The sequence below is a fragment of the Siphateles boraxobius genome, unplaced genomic scaffold (assembly GCF_051911475.1).
Source record: "Siphateles boraxobius isolate OS27281-9 unplaced genomic scaffold, OSU_SipBor_1 48, whole genome shotgun sequence".
In the NCBI taxonomy this organism is placed as follows: Eukaryota; Metazoa; Chordata; class Actinopteri; order Cypriniformes; family Leuciscidae; genus Siphateles; species Siphateles boraxobius.
The window spans coordinates 13,837,585-13,858,556 of NW_027509119.1; the positions used below are offsets into that span (position 1 = coordinate 13,837,585).

At 41.5% G+C, this 20,972-nt stretch overlaps 1 protein-coding gene across 1 annotated transcript in view; it reads left to right on the top strand.

Annotated features, from left to right (window-relative positions):
- Positions 1 to 20,972, top strand: part of LOC143710788 (uncharacterized) — a 63,277-nt gene that overhangs the window by 15,549 nt on the left and 26,756 nt on the right. The window contains exons 4-6 of the mRNA XM_077201951.1: positions 17,526 to 17,759; positions 18,201 to 18,348; positions 18,434 to 18,478. Of these exons, the coding sequence (XP_077058066.1) occupies positions 17,526 to 17,759; positions 18,201 to 18,348; positions 18,434 to 18,478 (427 nt within the window). The remainder of the gene's footprint in view (positions 1 to 17,525; positions 17,760 to 18,200; positions 18,349 to 18,433; positions 18,479 to 20,972) is intronic.

Consider the following 20,972-nt stretch of genomic DNA (forward strand, 5'->3'; position numbering starts at 1 on the left):
ATATCAAGTTCTTCTAAGCTATCTGGGATGCTGAGACGATGAAACTGATTAGGAAGATTATTGATAAAGCAATCTTTAGTGGCAGAAGTGATAGGTCTAACATACTTGTAACACGGAGTTGGCTTTGCAGCCTTGGCTAAATGTAATTTACATGAGACTAGATAATGATCTGAGATGTCGTCGCTCTGCTGGAGAATTTCAACAGCATCAACATTGATTCCATGTGATAATATTAGATCTAGAGTATTTTTTTACGACAATGAGTAGGTCCTGACACGTGTTGTCTAACTCCAATAGACTTAAGAATGTCTTTAAATGCCAATCCCATTGCATCTTTTCCATTATCTACATGTATATTAAAATCACCAACAATTAGGACTTTATCTGCAGTCAATACTAATTCTGATAGAAAGTCAGCAAATTATTTGATAAAATCTTTATGGTGCCCTGGTGGCCTGTATACAGTTGCCAGCAGAATTCTCAAACTTGATTTATCGTTTACATTATATATTTTTACATTAAGCACCAACACTTCAAAAGAAATATATTTTAAACTAGATTTTTTAGTGGTTTTGAAAATATTACTATAAATTACAGCAACACCTCCCCCTTTGCCTTTCAGGCGAGGTTCATGTTTATAACAGTAATCATGAGGGGTGGACTCATTTAAAGTAATGTAATCGTCTGGTTTTAGCCAGGTTTCTGTCATACACAGCACATCTAGGTTATAATCTGAAATCATATCATTAACTATGAGTGCTTTTGAAGTAAGGGATCGAATATTCAGCAACCCAAGCTTTATCGTTTGCTCATCTGTATTATAACTATTTTTTATTTGTTGAATATCAATTACATTTTTAACCTTTTTTTGGATTTCCAAATTCGGGGAACAGACACAGTCTCTATATGATGATATCTAGGTGAAAGAGCCTCTATTTGATGGGATTTATCTGACCTTGGTGACGCGAGGCCGCTAGCAGACGGTCGGTTTAGCCAGTTTGTCTGCTTCCTGACCTGAGCCCCAGATTGTCATGTTTTGTCGCTAAGACTATGAGCCAAATTACTAGAGAAAAAGCAACTCTTTTCAACAGGTCAGGTTTGCCCCAAAAACTTTTCCAATTGTCTATGAATTCTTTATCATTTTGCGGACACCACTTAGACAGCCAGCCATTGAGTGATGACAATCTGCTAACTATCTCATCACTCCTTCGAACAGGAAGGGGGCCAGAGCAAATTACAGTGCCTGACATCGTACTTGCGAGTTCAAACACCTCTTTAATATTAATTTTGGTGATCTCCGACTGGCGGAGTCGAACATCATTAGTGCCGACGTGAATAACAATCTTAGAGAATTTACGATTAGCATTAGCCAGCACTTTTAAATTTGCTTTGATGTCAGGCGCTCTGGCTCTCGGCAAACATGTGACTATGTTGGCTGGTGTCCCTATTTTCACGTTCCGTGTAATAGAATCGCCAATTACCAGGGCACAATTGACAGAATTCTCAGTGGGTGTTTCACTGAGTGGGGCAAATCGATTTGTTGTGGTAATCGGAACGGAAGAGTGGTTTTTTGATCCGTGACTAGAGCGATCCCTCACTGTCACCCATCTGCCTGGCTGCACAGGCAATAATTCAGCCGGAACCGAATCATGTAAAGAGTTCACTATGCTAGGCGCATCCAAAGTAGAATCTAAAGCTCTAGCACACTTACTATCCTCAATTAAAGTTTGGATGCGTGTTTCTAATTCTGAAATCTTCTCCGTCAGCCTGACTGTTTCCTTGCATTTATCACATATAAACCCTATATTGCCGACGGGGAAGGCTATGCTAAACATGTAACATGAAGTGCAGGTGACAATAACAGGACAAGACATTACTCACCGTGTTTGTTGACTGATTCTTACTCACCTGGGCTTTTTATGAACTCAGAGGCGCGGCCGCGCGAGAGAAAAATAAATAAATAACTGAGCGCATGGGTGGCGCGTTAACAGGCTAGCGAGTTACTAGCGTGTTGTTCTAACAATAACGGAAGCTAGCGATGTCAGGTTAATCTGAGATGTTGTCTAAGCTGTATTTAGTAGTATAAACAACTAGAAATGGTAGTAAATGATGGTTCAAAACAGAAAGAAATACAAAGCTAATACGAGGCTTAGTCGGAGCTTACAGCCTCGAAGCAAACAAAACACAGAAGGCAGCTAGGCAGACAGGAGCAATCGATCAGGATCAGGAACAGCAATTGAACAGCCATTTACAGCCTGTCGATGTCACACTTACCCTGTAAATTCATAGAACAAGAGGGTAACAAGCAACACTTTAATTTACAGCCCGCAGATGTCACACTTACCCTGTAACTTCAAGGAACAAGAAGGTAACAAGCACCCCTTTAATTTATAGCCCGCAGATGTCACTCTAACCCTGTTACTTCAAAGAACAAGTGTATATTGCACAAGTATGGACTTTTAGGGTCTGTTTACACGACACTGTTTTCAACTAAAAACATAAAACTTTTTATGCGGTTTAGCCGCTCGTGTACACGACAACTGTGTTTTGGTTGCCTGAAAATGCAAACTTTTGAAAACGGGGTTCAAAGTGTAGGTCTGTCTGTAAACAACAAAAAAGACGAATCTCTGAAGACGATGACATTATACATATGCGTATTACAAGTTCAATCTAAGGTGTTCCATTGCCATCTAATGGCCTGGCAGCAGAATACAGGATTTTAAGTAGTTTTCACAGATCCGTGTGAATGGGGATCATTTTAACAATGGTGTCGTCTGTAAGCAGAAAACTCAAAGTAGGAACTTCTCCCTTTAAAGCATATCGTTGTCGTGTAAACGTAGCCTCAGATTGTTAATTCATCACATGTATTACCTTGGTTGAGTTCCCACCTGTCTTCCGTCTCCATGGTCACATTATGAGTTTGTCTGGTTCAACTGTGTTTGATTATCACCTTGTTATCTGCACTACTTAAGTTCCTGCTTTTCTTATGTTCATTGTTCGCTCTCGTTTACGCATGGTTGTGTTAGCATTGGCTGTCTTTAAATACTACCGTGTGGAATATTATTAAACTACAGTGCTGGTAAGAATAATTTGCCTCCTTGGTAAATATGATCAAAGATGGCTGTAAAAAATTAAATCTGCATTGTTTATCCTTTTGATATTTTATTAAAAAAAAATCAAAAATAAAACCTTTTATTGAATTAAAATAATTGAAAGTTGTGGGAAAATCACATTATGAAATAAATGTTTTTCTCAAACACATTGGGAACAATTATTTGCCCCCTTTTATTAAATACTTTTTGCAACCTCCTTTACACAAGATAACAGTTCTGTCTTTTCCTATACTGCCTGATGAGTTTGGAGGACACCTGACAAGAGATCAGAGACCATTCCTCCATACAGAATCTCTCCATCCTTCAGATTCCCAGATCCATGTTGGTGCTTCTTCTCTTCTGTTCAGCCCACTCATTTTCTATAGGGTTCGAGTCTGGGGACTGGGATGGCCATTGCAGATGCTTGGTTTTGTGCTCAGTGACCCATTTTTGTTTTGATTTTGATGTTGGTCTTTGGATCACTGTCCTGTTGGAAGATCCAAATATGGCTCATAATAAGATTTCTAGCACAAGCTGTCAGGTTTTGATTTTTTATCTATTAGTATTTGATCAAATCCATGATGCCATGTATCTGAACAAGATGTCCAGGACCTCTTGCAGAAAATTAGACCCACAGCATTAAAGATACAGGAGAGTATTTCATTTTACACATTACACTTTGTTTTATCCCTGTTTAAACCAAACCCATATTAAGTGTTTGCTGTCAAAAAGTTATTTTTTTGTTTTGTTTCATCTATCCATAGAACGTTTGAAAAGTAACTGACACTACTGGAGCTTCAAACGGGACGGGTTCTATGGTGAAACAAACAACAACAAAAAAATGCTTTTTGGCAGCAAACACTTAAGATGGGTTTGGTGCACACAGGGATAAAAAAGTACCCTATGTGTAAAATGAAATACTCTTGCTGTATTTTTAATGCTGTGGGCCTAATTTTCTGCCAGAGGTCCTGGATATCTTGTTCAGATACATGGCATCATGGATTTGATCAAATACCAGATAAAAAAATCAATACTTGACAACTTCTGCTAGAAGTCTTATTAATGGGCCATATTTTGATCTTCCAACAGGACAGTGATCCAAAAACAAACATCAAAATCAAAACAAAAATGGGTCACTGAGCACAAAACCAAGCATCTGCAATGGCCATCCCAGTCCCCGGACCTGAATCCTATAGAAAATGAGTGGGCTGAACTGAAGAGAAGAAGCACCAACATGGATCTGGGAATCTGAAGGATCTGGAGAGATTCTGTGAGGAGGAATGATCTCTGATCTCTTGTCAGGTGTCCACCGAACTCATCAGGCATTATAGGAGAAGACTCAGCGCTGTTATCGTGGAAAAAGGAGGTTGCAAAAAGTATTTAATAAAAGGGGGCAAATAATTATTCCCAATGTGTTTTGGAGAAAACATTTATTTCATAATGTGATTTCCCCCCTACTTTCAATTATTTTACTTCAATGAAAGCTTAGATTTTTGATTTTCTGAACAGCACTGTACATTGGAACCTTTCTTCTTCATGCCTCCATTTGCAGACCAATCTTTACACCTTAATCTCAGTCCCCTGTAAGGGTACAGGCTGTGGCAAATTAATGGGTTCCACTTTATATTAAGTGGCTTTAAGTACTATGTACTTACATTCGAAATTAATAATTTGATACAATGGACTTATTGTGTACATACATGTTTTTACATTGTACTTATATTTTGAAAATACCATCTTGTAATTCCAGCTGTAATTCATTTATGTAATTACATTTGTAATTACATAGTTGACCCTTCCCACACCTTAATCCACCCTTAAACCGACACATACCACCACACCAGCCCCTAACCTTACCCGTATCACACCTCAATAGCAGCAAAAGTGTTTTACAATACAACCTGAACACAAAAAGTACATCGTACTTATTTTTCGATGTAAGTACATAGTATTTAAAGCCACTTAATATAAAGTGGGACCAATTAATGAGTTCAGCAGGGCTCTTATAGTCATGCAAAGCCTGGAAATAAAGAATTTGTGTTTTCAGTTTTGTAAAAGTTGTGATTTCCAGGCCTGGGATGTTTTGAGGGGAAAAAGTAGGGTAACACTTTATATTACGACCCGCAAACAACTGCGTAAGTAAAGCGAAATTACGGTGTATGTTTCTGTAATTCTAGTGCACTTCCGTGTAGGTATAAGGGAACAATATGTTAAAGTTGCCACCGGCAACATTTTTTTTAAATAATCAGTGAAATCGACACTATAATCCGACAGAACAACATAAATAAAGTGGTTTAAGAAAAAACCCTGGGCTTCTAACTCCATTTGGAGCGCGTTATTTGTTTTGCAAAAATCCACCGCTCCCGGATCATCGGCTCCAATCAGCGCAGGGGGTGTGAGATCCAACTGTCAATCACAGGTTGTGCACACACCACCCTTCGCGCACGTTACAATCACATGCACACGCCTGAAGTTTGCGCAGTAAGGAAGAGTGATGGCGGAAAAGATTCCAATTCCTCGGTTAACCTCAATAGCTAGGAGGTCAAAAACAACACAGGAAAAGAGAACACCAGCTGAAAAGAAAGAAGTAAAGAAAGAAAGAGACCGTGCCCGTAATAAAACCAGGATCAATATCGGATCGGCATTTGAAAGGTGGAGAGATTTACGTGATTTAATTGGGTCAAGCTGGATGCAAAGCTTGCAACATTTCTTCTCGAAAGATAATTGTGCTTTATCAACCAGTTACTTTATTTCTTAGTGTTATGTTAGTAATCTAAGTATGTTTGCCCAAATGTGTTGGTTTGGATAGCTAACGTTAGCACTTGTTGGGCAGGTTCGTTAGCTTTGTTGCACTGAAATCCGTGTGAACTTAACATTAGGTGGATAAACATGTCCAGATGAAGATAAAGTTCGGCTTTTTGGAAGAATCAGTGCTACTCTATCTTTCTTACGAGAGTAAGAACAGTAGTAAAGCTACTGTTATTGTATGTGCTATCTGACTAGCTCCAAATAGTCCATGGTGTTGATGGATGCTGATGAGACGGGCGCGTTCACAGAAAATCTGTTGCACACGCACTGACGAGCACGAACTTAACATAGACGAGAACTTAACATATTGTTCCCTTATACCTACACGGAAGTACACTATAATTACAGAAACGCACACCATAATTTCGGTTTACTTACGAAGTTCTTTGCAGGTTGTATATATTCTGCTTGTTACCCCTTTATTACCCAAAACTTAACATATTGTTTCCTTATACCTACACATAGGTACACTTTAATCACAGACGTACACCGTAATTTCAGTGTACTTACGCAGTTGTTTGCGGGTCGTAATATAAAGTGTTACCAAAAGTAGTTAGGGAAAAATCATAGTGACTATTTGTGAAGTTTTTTTTTAGAGTTATGCTTAGCTCTTTAATGTCCATAGGTAAGAAACCGCTATTTGCAATCTATGTTTCTTTAAAAAACAAAAAAATTAAATCCTTATCCTGTAAACTAAACAACTGGAAAATTCCCAGTACCAGACACATGCTGGTAACTGCTTCTACTTTCGCTTGCTTCGTTGAGAATATCTGTTTACCATTTGTTTAATCTGACAAAACCAGTAAGAGCACTGCAAATATTTGCCCATGTTGTCACACCCCTCTTTAACTGAGACAACTTTCCAGCAAATGCTGAACAACACAAACACTACCCCACTTTACCTGAGACAACTTTCTAGCAAATACAGTCCTGGAACTGTATATACAGTATATTAGCGTGTCAGTTTTTTGCTTGTTAAATAACTGTAAATAGAGTACAGGGCCACCATGAGTCACATTTAAAAATACAAATGGGTCCAATTACATAGTGGTTGGAGAGAGGAGAGAGAGAGAGAGAGAGAGAGAGAGAGAGAGAGAGAGAGAGAGAGAGAGAGAGAGAGAGAGAGAGAGAGAGAGAGAGAGAGAGAGAGAGAGAGAGAGAGAGAGAGAGAGAGAGAGAGAGAGAGAGAGAGAGAGAGAAAAAAACAAATATCTGCAGACAGAAATTACTCGGATTAGACTTAGAACCTTAATCATTACAGTAATTACTTTATAAAGAGATAAAGATGTCTGAGCAGGTAGGTGATAGGTATTATATAATGGCAGATGAGCTAAACTGTTGGTGAAACAACACAGTTCTTCAGTATAAGTTAAAGCGGTTCAACCGGTCTGTCCTGTTAAAACACACAGTGACATTTATTTTGACATGAAATCCCATGAGTTATACTGCATGTATTTGTGTCAGGGCTCCTCTCTGGTCTCTGTCCTGGAAGTGTTCTTTGCATTTCCACAACAAAATGGAAAATTCTGCCTCAAATGGACTCAAAATCAGTCACCATCCTGTGTGTGTTTCTGAATGGATGACTCTGCAAATATCACCTGTAGCATGACAGTTAAGGTTGAGTTTTGGTTCAAGAAAATTAAAGATGCATTGGTAGAAAATTTGGTAACACTTTATTTTAGGGTTCACTTCTCGCTATTAACTAGTTGCTTATTGGCATGCATATTACTTGGATCTTGACTGTTTATTAGTACTTATAAAGCACATATTAATGCCTTATTCTGCATGACCCTATTCTACATCCGTAATCCTACCCAATACCTAAACTTAAGCCTACAAAAACGACCTTACTACTATTAATAAGCAATAAATTAGCAGTTTATTGAGGCAAAAGTCGTAGATAATAGTGAATTTGTTTTCTCAACACTAAAGTGTTACCCAAAGTTTGACAACAAAAGTAAAACAAATTTTCATCAGGCTGCTTGAAAAATAAATCATGTCATACAAAAGATAGCATAAAACGCACCGTTCAGCTTCTCTGCTACCAAAAGCATATTCAAATTTAAAATTAAATAAAAAAAGGTAAATACAGTATTTATACTGTATAAATAAATACAGATAATTTGTGGTTATTTGTATGGTTGTATTTGATCGTTGAAGGTCAGCAGTGAAAATATTGGTAAATAAAGTGACATTAATTCCACAAAGTTTATTTGAAGACTTCAGATGCAAAAGCTGGTAAATGCCAGCTCCATCAAAAAATTAGATAACAATATTGAGCGAATTCTCTCTGTACAGTGTACTTTCATCATATACATTCGCTTCCATCCTGCTAGATCCCAGTCTCAGCAGAAACTTCTAAACGCCACTTCCCTTTACCAGCAAAAGCCTCTAAGTTTACAGAACCAATCAGAAGACATGAATTGTATCATATGATTTCAAGATAAATGACGGCAAGAATATGATCAAGCTTTCAATTGTTGAGCTGCAAGTTTTTATCCTGTTTAAAGAGACTATTAACTAAACAAGATAGAGGAGTATGATGAAATGAATGAACCTTTGGTAGGTTCAGTCACTGTAAAAAGGAAATGTAATCAAACTCATAATTCTGCCCATTCTAAGGCCAAAAAAAATAATTACAGTGGCAATGACAAGATTTCACGAGTAGCATGTAAACACAACAGTGTTCCGTGTGCTGCTGTAACTCTGATAGAAACTGACATAACCTACAATAAAGAACAGCTCTATTCCACTGACGACAAGAGACTTAGTTTTTTTTTTTTTAAAGCACATATGGACAACCAAATTATCATAATCATCATCATCATCTTCTTCTGCTTATCCGGGGCCGGGTCGTGGGGGCAGCAGTCTAAGCATAGATGCCCAGACTTCCTCCAGCTCTTCCGTGGGGACACCGAGGCATTCCCAGGCCAGCCGGGAGACATAATCCCTCCAGCGTGTCCTAGGTCTTCCCCGGAGGGACACCCCCTGAACACTTTCCCGGGAAGGCGTCCAGGAGGCATCCGGAACAACGGAACAACATGCTCCATAGTACTACAGGGAGACTTCAACGCGCATGTGGGCAATGATGGAAAAACCTGGAGAGGCGTGATTGGGAGGAACGGGCCCCCTGATCTGAGCCTGAGTGGGTATTTGTTGTTAGACTTTTGTGATAGTCATGGATTGTCTATAACGAACACTATGTTTGAACATAAGGATGCTCATAAGTGTACATAGTATCAGAAACCCCTTGGCTGAAGATCGATGACCGATTTTGTAGTCGTTTCATCTGATTTGAGGCCGCATGTTTCGGACACTCGGGTGAAGAGAGGGGCAGAGCTGTCAACTGATCACCATCTGGAGGAGGCCCCTGTCCACGAGATCTTCAACTCACACTTCCGGTGGAGCTTTTCTGGCATCCCTGTGGAGGTTGGGGACATTGAACCTGAGTGGGCAATGTTCAAAGCTTATATTGCTGAAGCCGCAGCGCGAGGCTGTGATCTCAAGGTCTTAGGTGCCTCAAGGCGCGATAACCCTCGGACACCGCGGTGGACACTGGTGGTCGGGGAAGCCGTCCGATTGAAGTAGGAGGCCTTTCGGGATTTGTTATCTCGGAAGACTCCGGAGGCGGTTGCAAGGTACCGACAGGCCCAAAGGGCTGCAGCCTCTGCTGTGGCAGATGCAAAGCAGCGGGTGTGGGAGAAGTTCGGAGAAGACATGGAGAAGGACTTTCGGTCGGCACCAAAGTACTTCGGGAGAACTGTCTGCCACCTCAGGAGGGGGAAGCGGGGAACCATCCAAGCTGTGTACAGTAAGGATGGGACTCTGTTGACCAACACTGGGGAGGTAATTAGGCGGTGTAAGGAACACTTTGAGGAACTCCTAAATCCAACTGACACCCTCTCTAGTAGAGGCAGAGTTGGAGGCTGATGGGGGATTCTCGTCAATTTCCCTGGTGGAAGTCACTGAGGTAGTCAAACAACTCCACAGTAGCAAAGCCCCAGGGATTGATGAGATCCGCACAGAAATGCTAAAAGCTTTGGGTGTGGAGGGGCTGTCTCTTTAACATTGTTTGGAAGTAAGGTACAGTGCCCAAGGAGTGGCAGACTGGGGTGGTGGTTCCGCTGTTCAAAAATGGGGATCACAGAGTGTGTGCCAATTACAGGAGTATCATAGTTCTCAGCCTCCCTGGTAAAGTCTACTCCAAGGTGCTGGAAAAGAGGGTATGACCGATAGACGAACATCGGATTGAAGAGGAACAATGCGGTTTTTGTCCTGGCCGTGGAACAACGGACCAGCTCTTTACTCTCACAAGGATCCTGGAGTGGGCTTGGCAATATGCCCATCCAGTCTACATGTGGCATATGACCGGGTCCCCAGTGAGATACTGTGGGAGCTGCTGTGGAGTAAGGGGGTCCCTTATCAGGGCTATCCAATCCCTGTATATCCAAAGCGAGAGCAGGGTTGGCCTTCGCCATGGCTGCGCTTTGTCACCAATCCTGTTTGTGATATTCATGGACAGGATATCAAGGCATAGTCGTGGTGGGGAGGGGTTTCAGTTTGGTGTGCTTGGGATCTTGTCACTGCTTTTTGCGGATGACGTGGTCCTGATGGCATCATCGGTCCGTGACCTTCAACTCTCACTAGATCGGTTCGCAGCAGAGTGTGAAGCGGTTGGGATGAGGATTAGCACCTCTAAATCTGAGGCCATGGCTCTCAGCAGGAAACCGGTGGAATGCCAACTCCACGTAGGGAATGAGTCCTTACCCCAAGTGAGGGAGTTCAAGTACCTCCTCTTGATCTACCGGTCGATTTTCGTTACTACCCTCACCTATGGTCATGAAGGGTAGGTCATGACCGAAAGAACGAGATCGCAGGTACAAGCGACTGAAATGGGTTTCCTCAGGCGGGTGGCTGCCCCTTAGAGATAGGGTGAGAAGCTCAGCCATCCACAAGGAGCTCAGAGTAGAGCCGCTGCTCTTTTGCGTCGAAAGGAGCCAGTTAAGATGATTTGGGCATCTGGTAAGGATGCCTCCTGGACGCCTCCCTAGGGAGGTGTTCCAGGCACGTCCAGCTGGTAGGAGAACTCGGGGAAGACCCAGGACTAGGTGGAGAGATTATATCTCCACACTGGCCTTGGAATGTCCCAGTCAGAGCTGGTTAATGTGGCTCGGGAAAGAGAAGTTTGGGGTCCCCTGCTGGAGCTGTGCCCCGATCCCGGATAAGTGGATGAAGATGGATGGATGGAGGCTTGCATAGAATTTAGCTTTTGTTCCATATCAAAAGCTACACTCGATGCCGTTTCATTAACCCTAACGAAATAAAATTTTTGTTTGACCAATTGTGAAGCGTAATTTAAGTAAATAATACTTAAATAACCTCTGAGAAAGTGCTCGTGAGAGGCTTTTCTGTCCTGCATACTATGGCGGTTCTGCAGGCGTACCAGGCTGACCTGCTGAAGGACCTGAGCGCGAGCTGGGGCATTAATGAGGAGGCGATTTCAGAGCCACGCCTGGCTACAGCCATTTCTCTTCATGCAACCAAGCAGATGGTATGTGCCATTGGCCGTTCTATGGCTGCTATGGTCGCTACGGAGAGGCATCTGTGGCTCAACCTCACGGGTATCAAGGAGAAGGATAGGGATGTTTCTCCTTGATTCCCCTGTGTTGCCTTCTGGCCTCTTTGGCAAATCTGTTAATACGGTTGTCATTAGGTTCCAGAAGGTCAAGAGACACAGAGGCTTTTGATAAGTTTCTTCCCTGCTGTGTTCAAGTGTAGGGGCTGTCGGACACCCAATTAGGTCCGGCCCCTCTATGGAGGGAAACCTACAAGCAGAGTGTTGCGAGTCGTGCCCTCCTTGCAGAGACTGGGGAGCGGCTCGTCACACTCAGCAACCTAAGATAAAGCTGGACATATGAACGGTTATCGCGTCCAAAAAGAAATCCTGTGACTTGTGCGCCCAGGACTGCCCAGAAGCTCTTTCCCGGCACCTTTCAATCTCCGCAGCCACCAGTATTTCGGAGGGCAATGGTCTCCAGCTAAATGTTACATGTTTAGTCATTTCCTGCCATGTCCCAGAGCACAGAACATTTAACATCCCCCAACAAGACGAAGTGTAAATATTAGTACTCCTTTCAGAGAAATTGGCAGCATCAAAACTACTGCCAAATATCTCTCCTTAGGCCTTAAAGACCGTAGCAAAAGGCTATAGAATACAGTTTGCACACAATCCTCTGCATTTCAACGGCGTGGTCCCAACTACCTGGAGCAGAAGCATTTGCTTCACAAGAGTTGACAGCAAAACTCTACTGGCAAAAGGGGCCATAGGACATGTTTCTGTCACAGAGAGAGAGAGAGTCAGGCTATTACAGCTGGTACGTTTTGGTTCCCAAGAAAGATGGGGGGTTGTGTCCAATTTTAGATCTCCACTGTCTGAACTGTTTTCTCACAATCAAAATCTGTTGCAACTCCAGGGCATCTGCATTCTAAATTACATAGACTACTGGCTGTTTTTGGCCCAGTCTCAAGAGCTTGCGCTTCGACATTGGAATATCGTCCTCCCTCATCTAATATCTCTGGGGTTGAGATGTTTATGCCAAGAAAAGCATTTTTCTCTCCTGCCAAGAGGACAACGTATTTAAGGGTCCTATGGGACTCTGTCACCCTACGGGTACAGCTGTCTTCTGCACATGTCCAGTCCATCTTAAACACCCTGAGCAATATCAGTCAGGGAATTACCTTCCATTACTTTGAGAGAGTTCTAGGTCTTATGGTGGCTGCATCCACAGTGATACATTTGGGCCTCCTGCACATGAGACCATTTCAGTTGTGGCTCAGAGGAGGGGATTTCATCCAAGGGCCAATCCCCAGAGGCAAATAATAGTTACGCACCATGGGCGTAATACCTTTTCTATGTGGTTTACACCCTGGTTTCTTCCTTTGGGTCCTCACAAGATGCTAACGACCGACACTTCCTGTACAGGCTGGGGTTCGGTCTTAGATGGCCATCCAGCCCAAGAGATCTGGAGAGGTCATCATCTGGATTGGCACATCAATTGCCTCGAATTGTTGGCTGTATTTCAGGCCCTGAAGTACTTCCTCTGGCAGTTAAGGGGCTACCTGGTCCTAATCGCCAAGGCGGACTGTGTTCACGCCCTCTGAACAGACTAGTGGAGGAGGTTCTGCTGTGGGCTTGAGTCAAGTTCCTGTCCTGTCCAGGGCGATTTACATTCCTGAGCTTATGAATATGGGTGCAGAATAACTGTCTAGAAAGGCTGTGACACACAGGCAATGGAAATTCAACCCCGAGTTAGTGAAACAGATTTGGGAAAAAAATTTACGAAGCAGAGGTGTACCTCTTCGCTACACAGGAAACAACGCGATGCCCCTCAACTTCTCTCTGACTCCTCCAGCCCCCCTGGGTCTGGACACTATGGCCTATGTGTGGCCCAGACTGTGTCTTTATGCATTTCCAAGGTCCATCAGCAAGGTCTTGCCTCTTACTGATAGCACCTTGTTGGCCGACACTTGTTCTTGTACAGTGTTTCAATGTTTGTGTCACATATATCTTGGGAGACTGATACCTCTTCCCAGCACTGCCTGAAAAGCTTGTGCAAGTTGCGTATGAGCGCTGCTTTCCCATACGGGATCACCTCTGCTGGAATGCAGTCTTGCCCAGTGTTTTACCATGGGCTTTGCTGAGTTCTTTCTTTGTTGGGGATAGATCCAGTTCTGCCATTACAGACCGATCAGAAAGCAATGACTAAGTCAGTAACTATGTTCTCTGTAGTATACAGGTCCTGGTAGTGTTCGGCCCACCTTTCCATCTGTTTATCCCAGTCTTTGATGCCTTCCTTGGATTTCAGAGGAGCAATCTTGTTTGCAGAGGGCCCGATGGCTCTATTCATCCACTCGTACTCGCCTTGCACGTTTCCACTTTCGGATCAGGATTGGATATTCTGGCATAGATTTTGCCAGTATTCATTGGCACAGCCTCTTGCTGTGAGTCACTCCTTGCCTTTTTATTGTAGCAAGGTTTTCTGAGGACGGGTATTTTTTATAGTGAATTAGGGCTTCTCGTTTGGCAGCGATGACAGCCTCCAACTCTAGCAGATTAGTTTCAAACCAGTCTTGGCTGTTTCTCTCCTTGTTACCCAGGAATGCTGTGGCTGTGTCATGGATGTTTTCCCAGGAAAAATTGGCACCTTTCTTCAATGGCTGTAGCAGTGCTGTTTTTAAGGGGCGTTTCTTCTTTTATGCAGAAGCCTGTACGCAGCTGTGTATTCGCTGCCTTTGCGATGTTAATGTGGGGGCGGCTCTCCAACTTGCACTGTTGGATCTTTTTGGGTCATAGCCGAACTTTGCTACACTCTACTGAATGGTCAGTGTCGCAATCAGCACTGTGAAAGCTACAAATAACAAGCACATTGTTGATGGCAGCCTGGTTATTACCAAACCAAGTTGGTGCCGGTGTCCAGACATTGGATGCTTGGATGACTTTATGCAGATGCCTAGTTTAGAAAAAATGTGTTTGTGATGCACAATTTGTGAAGGAGCAGAGCTTTAAGAATAGTTGTCCATTGATGTTCATCCTGCCGACCTTAAAATGTTCAAAGCAGTCTGGCCAAGAGATGTGATCAGAACTGACTCTAACATTAAAGTCTATAAGCAAGATGATATTTTCAGACTCATTTTCATTAACCTTGTCTTTTGTTTCCTGGGCTGAGCACAGTGTTGGGGTGTAGACACTTAGGACACTTAGTTCAACTTTCCAGAGGATGTCGAGAGGCAAGATGAGAGGTGACATTCAGAACAACCATTGAAAGGCATATCCATATGCAGCAAACTGTTTCTAACTGTAAAGCATACATCGTATAACCAGGGCACTCTGTGTGGTCTTGCCAGAAGAACGTGTAGATTTTCACCTGCTGCATGCCATCTTCTTGCAGTGCTGTTATATCAATGTCCAGCTTGTTTAGCTCGAGATCAATGATGGCTGCTTTCCTGCTGTCACTGATTTGTTGTGGGTCATTTGTGTGGCGAGGACACATTGGCCTGACATTCCATGTAGGCAGTTACGTAGTTGTTGTTTTCTTATTTCTCTTTGTTTTGCCTGGTGTATCTTAACCGCCTGCTTTTTGATCCAAATCTAAGCTCAAAGCACCCAGTGGAGCAGGCAGACAGTGGTGGATTATCACACTACTGACCAGGGTGCTGCATGGTTTAGGGTGGGCAGTAGCTGATCAGAGAGATATAATGACCTCTCCTACCGACGGAGGCAACCTGTAGTTGCTGCCCCCATGTTGGTTTTACTGCTTTTCAGCAGCACTGAAGTAACCTCTCCAGGGCAGAGACCTGAGCAACACTTTATGGAAATCTTGAGCTGCCTTGACATCAAGATCCCCCCTCTCGGCCGCACTGGTGTGATCCAAAGTTATGCAGTGCACTATAATTGACATAAGTTTGGCTGTAGAAGTTGCCGGTACGGTGATAGTAATTGCACCATACCGCCTTTTGGGGCTCCACTTCAGATTTTCTTTGTGGGTTTACTCCCATAGAAAGGAAAGCCCGAACAGGATTTTGAACTTCATCTGTCCAGCTACAGTCATGGTCAGAATTAATGGCACCCCTAGTAAATATGATCAATATGTAATATATAAATATATAAATATGATGGGGGGGGGGGGTCACATTATGAAATAAATGTTTTTCTCCAAAACACGTTGTGTCACATATATTGGCACCCTTTTATTAAATACTTTTTGCAATCTCCTTTAGACAAGATAACAGCTCTGAGTCTTCTCCTATAATGCCTGATGAGTTTGGAGAACACCTGACCAGAGATCAGAGATCATTCCTTCATACAGAATCTCTCCAGATCCTTCAGATTCCCAGATCCATGTTGGTGCTTCTCTTCAGTTCACTCCACTCATCAGGTCAGGGACTGGGACGGTCATGGCAGAAGCTTCATTTTGTGCTCCGTAACACATTTTTGTGTTGATTTTGATGTTTGTTTTGGATCGTTGTCTTGATGGAAGATCCAACAATGGCCCATTATAAGATTTCTAGCAGAAGGCGTCAGATTTTGATTTTTTATCTATCTATTTGATAGAATCCATGATGCCATGTATCTGAACAAGAAGTCCAGGACCTCCAGCAGAAAAATATGCCCACAACATTAAAGATCCAGCGGTATATTAAATTGTAAACATGGGGTACTCTTAATCCTTGTGTGCACCAAACCCATCTAGCGTGTTCGCTGCCAAAAAGCTCTTTTTTTAGTTTCATCTGACCACAGAAGCTTTTGCCGTTTGAAGTTCCAGTCGGGTCTGACAACTGAATTTGTTTTTTTTTTTTTGTTAGTTTTTGGATGAGCGAGGAAAATTTTTCTTGAAATCCTCCCAAACAACATGAGGTGATGTAGTTTTTTTTTTTTTTGGCTTTCTGACCCCCAAAACTAATCTCTACAATTTTCCATCTGTGATCCTTGAAGAGTTGTTGGCCACTCAAACTCTCTTCCTCACTGTGCATTAAGGCAATATAGACACACTCTTCCTGGCAAATTCATAACATCTTTAGTTGATTGGAACTTCTTAATTATTGCCCTGATGGTCAAAATGGGGATTTTCAATTCTTTAGCTATTTTCTTACAGCCACGTTCTATTTTGTGATAGTCAACAATCTTTTAATGCACATCAGAACTATATTCTTTGGTTTTACTCATTGTGATGAATGATTAAGGGGATTTGGCATTTGTGTTTCCTCATATTTAAACTCCTGTGAAACAAGAAGTCATGGCTGGACAATGTCATGTTCCTAGTCACCCTGGAGTGCTAAAAAATGTAAATATTAATGGGAATATACTTCAGACACATTTTACTCGTAAAACAATTATAGGGGTGCCAATAATTGTAGCCAACGTGTTTTGGAGAAACAGTTCCCCCCCCCCACTTTCAATTCTTTTACTTCAATGAAAGGTTAGAATTTTGCAATTTTTTTGAATAAAAGATCAAAAGGATAAACAATGCAGATTTATTTTTTACAGCCAGTTTTGATCATATTTACCCGGGGTGCCATTAATTCTGACCATGACTGTATTTAACCCATAGCTGGGGCTTGGTTGGTGAGTGGACAGCCTGCACCGTTCACCTCTGGGGGCCAAGCAACTTCGAGATCCACTGTTATTCAGCCTGGAGCAGCAGGATGTCCAGTTTCCATTTAGAGGCACAACAGCAGTCTTGGTGATGGAGAGGCTTTGTACTGCTAGGGGGTGGCTTACATGCTCACCCAGGCTAGACAGCGGCAAAATTTATGGTGCTATTTACTGAACATCTTTTTAATTTGCTGTAGCTCTCTAATCTCATTCTCAGTTCCAGATACTTTAATTTGACTTCAGTATCACTGAGGTCAATGCTCACATAACACGTCTTCACCAGGAACATTTGATTGTGAATGAGAGTATGATTTCAGAACCGCTGTATGGTTGTTGAGAGCAGTAACGTGATAAAGATTAGTAAATAATTGGTCGATTATTTGAGAGTTTTAGCTTGTCAAAGTCAGTCAAATGCAATCAGAATTAATTGCTGTATGATAATTCATAAAGCATGGCATCCTGTCTGCATTCAGGAGAACAGTCAGAAGGAGATCGAGGAGAGCTGGGCTGTTTACGCAGAGCTGCAACGGCTGTTAGAGCATTCGCAGGTTGAGCTGCTGGAGCTCATCACGGCGCGGCAGAAACAAGTGGAGCAGCAGGCCAGAGATCACGCCAGCAGCCTGGAGCATGAGCTCAGCACACTTAGGAAGAGAAGCAGCGAGCTGGACGCACTGGCTCAAACACAGGACAAGGTGCTCTTTCTAAAGGTCAGTATACACTACCATTCAAAAGTCTTTGATTTTTTTTTTCTTTGAAAGAAATTAATACTTTTTTTTATTCAGTAAGAATGCATGAAATTGATTTAAAGTGAGAGTAAATGCATTTGTAATGTTACTAAAGATCTCTATTTCAAATAATTGCTGTTCTTTTGAACTTCCTATTCATCAAATAATCCTGTCAGAAAAAATAGCTGGTTTTACTGTAAATTTGATCAAATAAATTAAGCCTTGGTTTTATTTAGTAAAGAGATTTGTTTAAAATACAAATTACAAAATCTTCCTGACCCCAAATTTTTGAATGGTAGTGTTATGTAATATTATTAATAGCATGAGGATACGTTCAATGGAAAGTCCCTAGCATGACACAAACAAGTGTGTGCATTTGAGCTGTATTCTCTAATATTTAAACTAATATTTCATCCCTCATAGTTCCTTCCATCTCTCCCTCCTCCACCGGAGTCATCTGATTGGTCACTGGTGTCTGTTAACACAGATCTGTACCTCAGCACCATCAGGAAGTCAGTCTGCTCTCTGGTTGACAAATTCCAACAAGAGGTCAAACAGCTTTATGGGAAAGGTGAAGAACCATGTCTAGTTCTTCCATGCAGTGTACTATAAACATTCATCAACTGATAATTTACATGATCTTTGTAATCATGCAGTGTTTATTTCCCTTGCAGAACTCAGGAAGCTGCAAAACTATGCAAGTAAGTGCTATTTATATAAGCATTAGATTTGAAATTTATTTTTTTCAGTATTATTTTGACGAATATGTAGTCGAGCCATATCTCCAAATCAGAATATCAAAGGTTTTTGTCCAGAAAACAACTACCCAAAACACTCCAAGAGGCTGCATAACAATGCATTAGAAACACTAAGAAATACTAAGCAAACCCATACCAGCACAATAGGAACCATTCTTTAACAAGCAGAACTCACATTTCCTTTACACATAACAGATTTTTCAGGTCATCATGACTTAAAAACTCAAAAAAGGTTGGTTCCCATTATACACAGCTAACAAGACACGTCATGCTCTCATATCTAGTTAATTCAGTTTTGAGTTTTGACGGAAAGATTAAAAAAAAAAAAAAAGTACAATGAATTACACCTGCAAAACTATAGTTTCACTTTGGCTACATATTTAGAAGACGCTTTTATCCAAAAAAGGAACAAAGTAATTCGTCAAATTCTTCCAAGTTTTTGTGCGCAGTGTGGAGTGGTCTTGCTGCATGGCACGGAGGCGCCGGCGCGAACACAGTGGTTCCTAACAACAGTGGAAACAACTTAAAATACTCTATCATTTCTGGTCATAATGAAATGAGTATTTTAAGTTGTTTCCACTGTTGTTAGGAAAATGCAAGTGTTCGCGCCAGTGCCTCCGTGCCATGCAGCAAGACCACTCCACACTGCACACAAACACTTGGGTATGCATCAAAAAAAATTTTATTTGTGATAATCTTAGCCCTGTATTATTATTGTCTAACTTGTATTATGACTGACATTTGACGAATTGCTTTGTTCTTTTTTTGGATAAATAAAATGCGTCTTATAAATATGTAGACAAAATGAATAATAATAATGATAATTATTATTATTTGCGTATATAACTATAAATGAGTTCACTGAAGACAGTAATATGTGTATCAATAAAATAATTTATGAATGTTTATTTTTATATAACCTAACCTTGTGTTTGTTATATTTCTTTTGTATATGTGAAGTCTTTTTTTGCTTATTCTATTATACTGAGCTTTTTCCTCCCAAAAAATTTAACCCAAGTTTAACCACAATGTCAAGTCAAGTCACCTTCATTTATATAGCGCTTTTAACAATATGGACTGTTTCAAAGCAGCTTTACAGGGATAATAGGAAATTAAAGTAACAGAGATTGTTTTGGCTATAAAGCAGCTCTAGAATAAAGTTATTGTCCAGCTAAAGTTAGTTTTGATTGATTCACTTCCGTCGCAACGATAATTAGTTATTAACTTAGGGGCCGCTAACAGGAAACCGCTCTAACAGAAAATTATTTAATGCGATCCAGCCCCTCATTTGCATAAAATAGTGCATGGTGGCTCTGAGAATTTTGTATCGCTTCCATGTAGCCACGTGAATCGGAATTATCCCGACAACGTTTTATCAGTACAGATGTAAAGGGAAGGAGGCCTTCACAAGGGAGAGACTAGTGACACTTCAGGACTGCGTTGTCGTCGTGTCCAAGGCACAGTTTCTTCATCAGATTCGGATACGGCCTGGATCCAGTGGACTGTGGTAAACCTCGGGATAAACAGAGAGACAAATATTAGCATAGACGCCATCCTTTTTATGATGTACAAAGTACATCAGGATTTATGGGAAGTGTTCCCGGTTCCGGCTGTTATAAACTATGCAGCCTAACATTGAATTATAGAAGTCTATAATGTGTTATGTGTATGCTAAGCCAAAGAGATGTTTTTTTAATCTAGAATTGAACTGACAGAGTGTGTCTGCTTCCCGGACAATGTTAGGAAGATTGTTCCAAAGTTTTGGTGCTAAATATGAAAAGGATTTACCGCCAGCAGTCGATTTTGATATACTAGGTATTATCAACTGGCCAGAATTTTGAGATCGCAATAGACGTGAAGGAGTATAATGCGTTAAGAGCTCAATGCAATGCATCCCGCACCTAAACAGGTGGCCTGGTTGAATCATATGGCACAGACTGGGGAAGGGGCCACAAATCCGTGAGTACAGTTTTGTACAACGGATTGCAAAAGCGTGGGCAAGGTTTATGATTTTGTGGGTACAGATTGCACAGTTTACAAATCTTAGAGTGTGGATTAGGAACTCGTGGGTACGGTTAATTAATCCGTGGGCACGATTTGTTAAACCGAGGGAACAGTTTAAGAATTTGTAAGTACAGTTTATAAACTGAGGGGCAGATTGCAAAACCGTCGCCACAGATTGTTTTTTTTCCCCCAAAGGTGACTTCCCAGGCTCTGTACTTTCACTAAGCATGCGTACAAACTTTTTTAAGAACAAATAACGATTCACCAAAAATTGCATAGTAAAATGTATTCTAAATTTACGAGAAAATATAGGAACACCTGAAACCACACGTACGCAAAAAGCAATCAACTTTGATGCCCGCGATCACGTCAAAGATCAGCCAGATTTCCATGTGCATATTGAAAAGTGGATGTTTTGGAAAGTGTTTGTGCC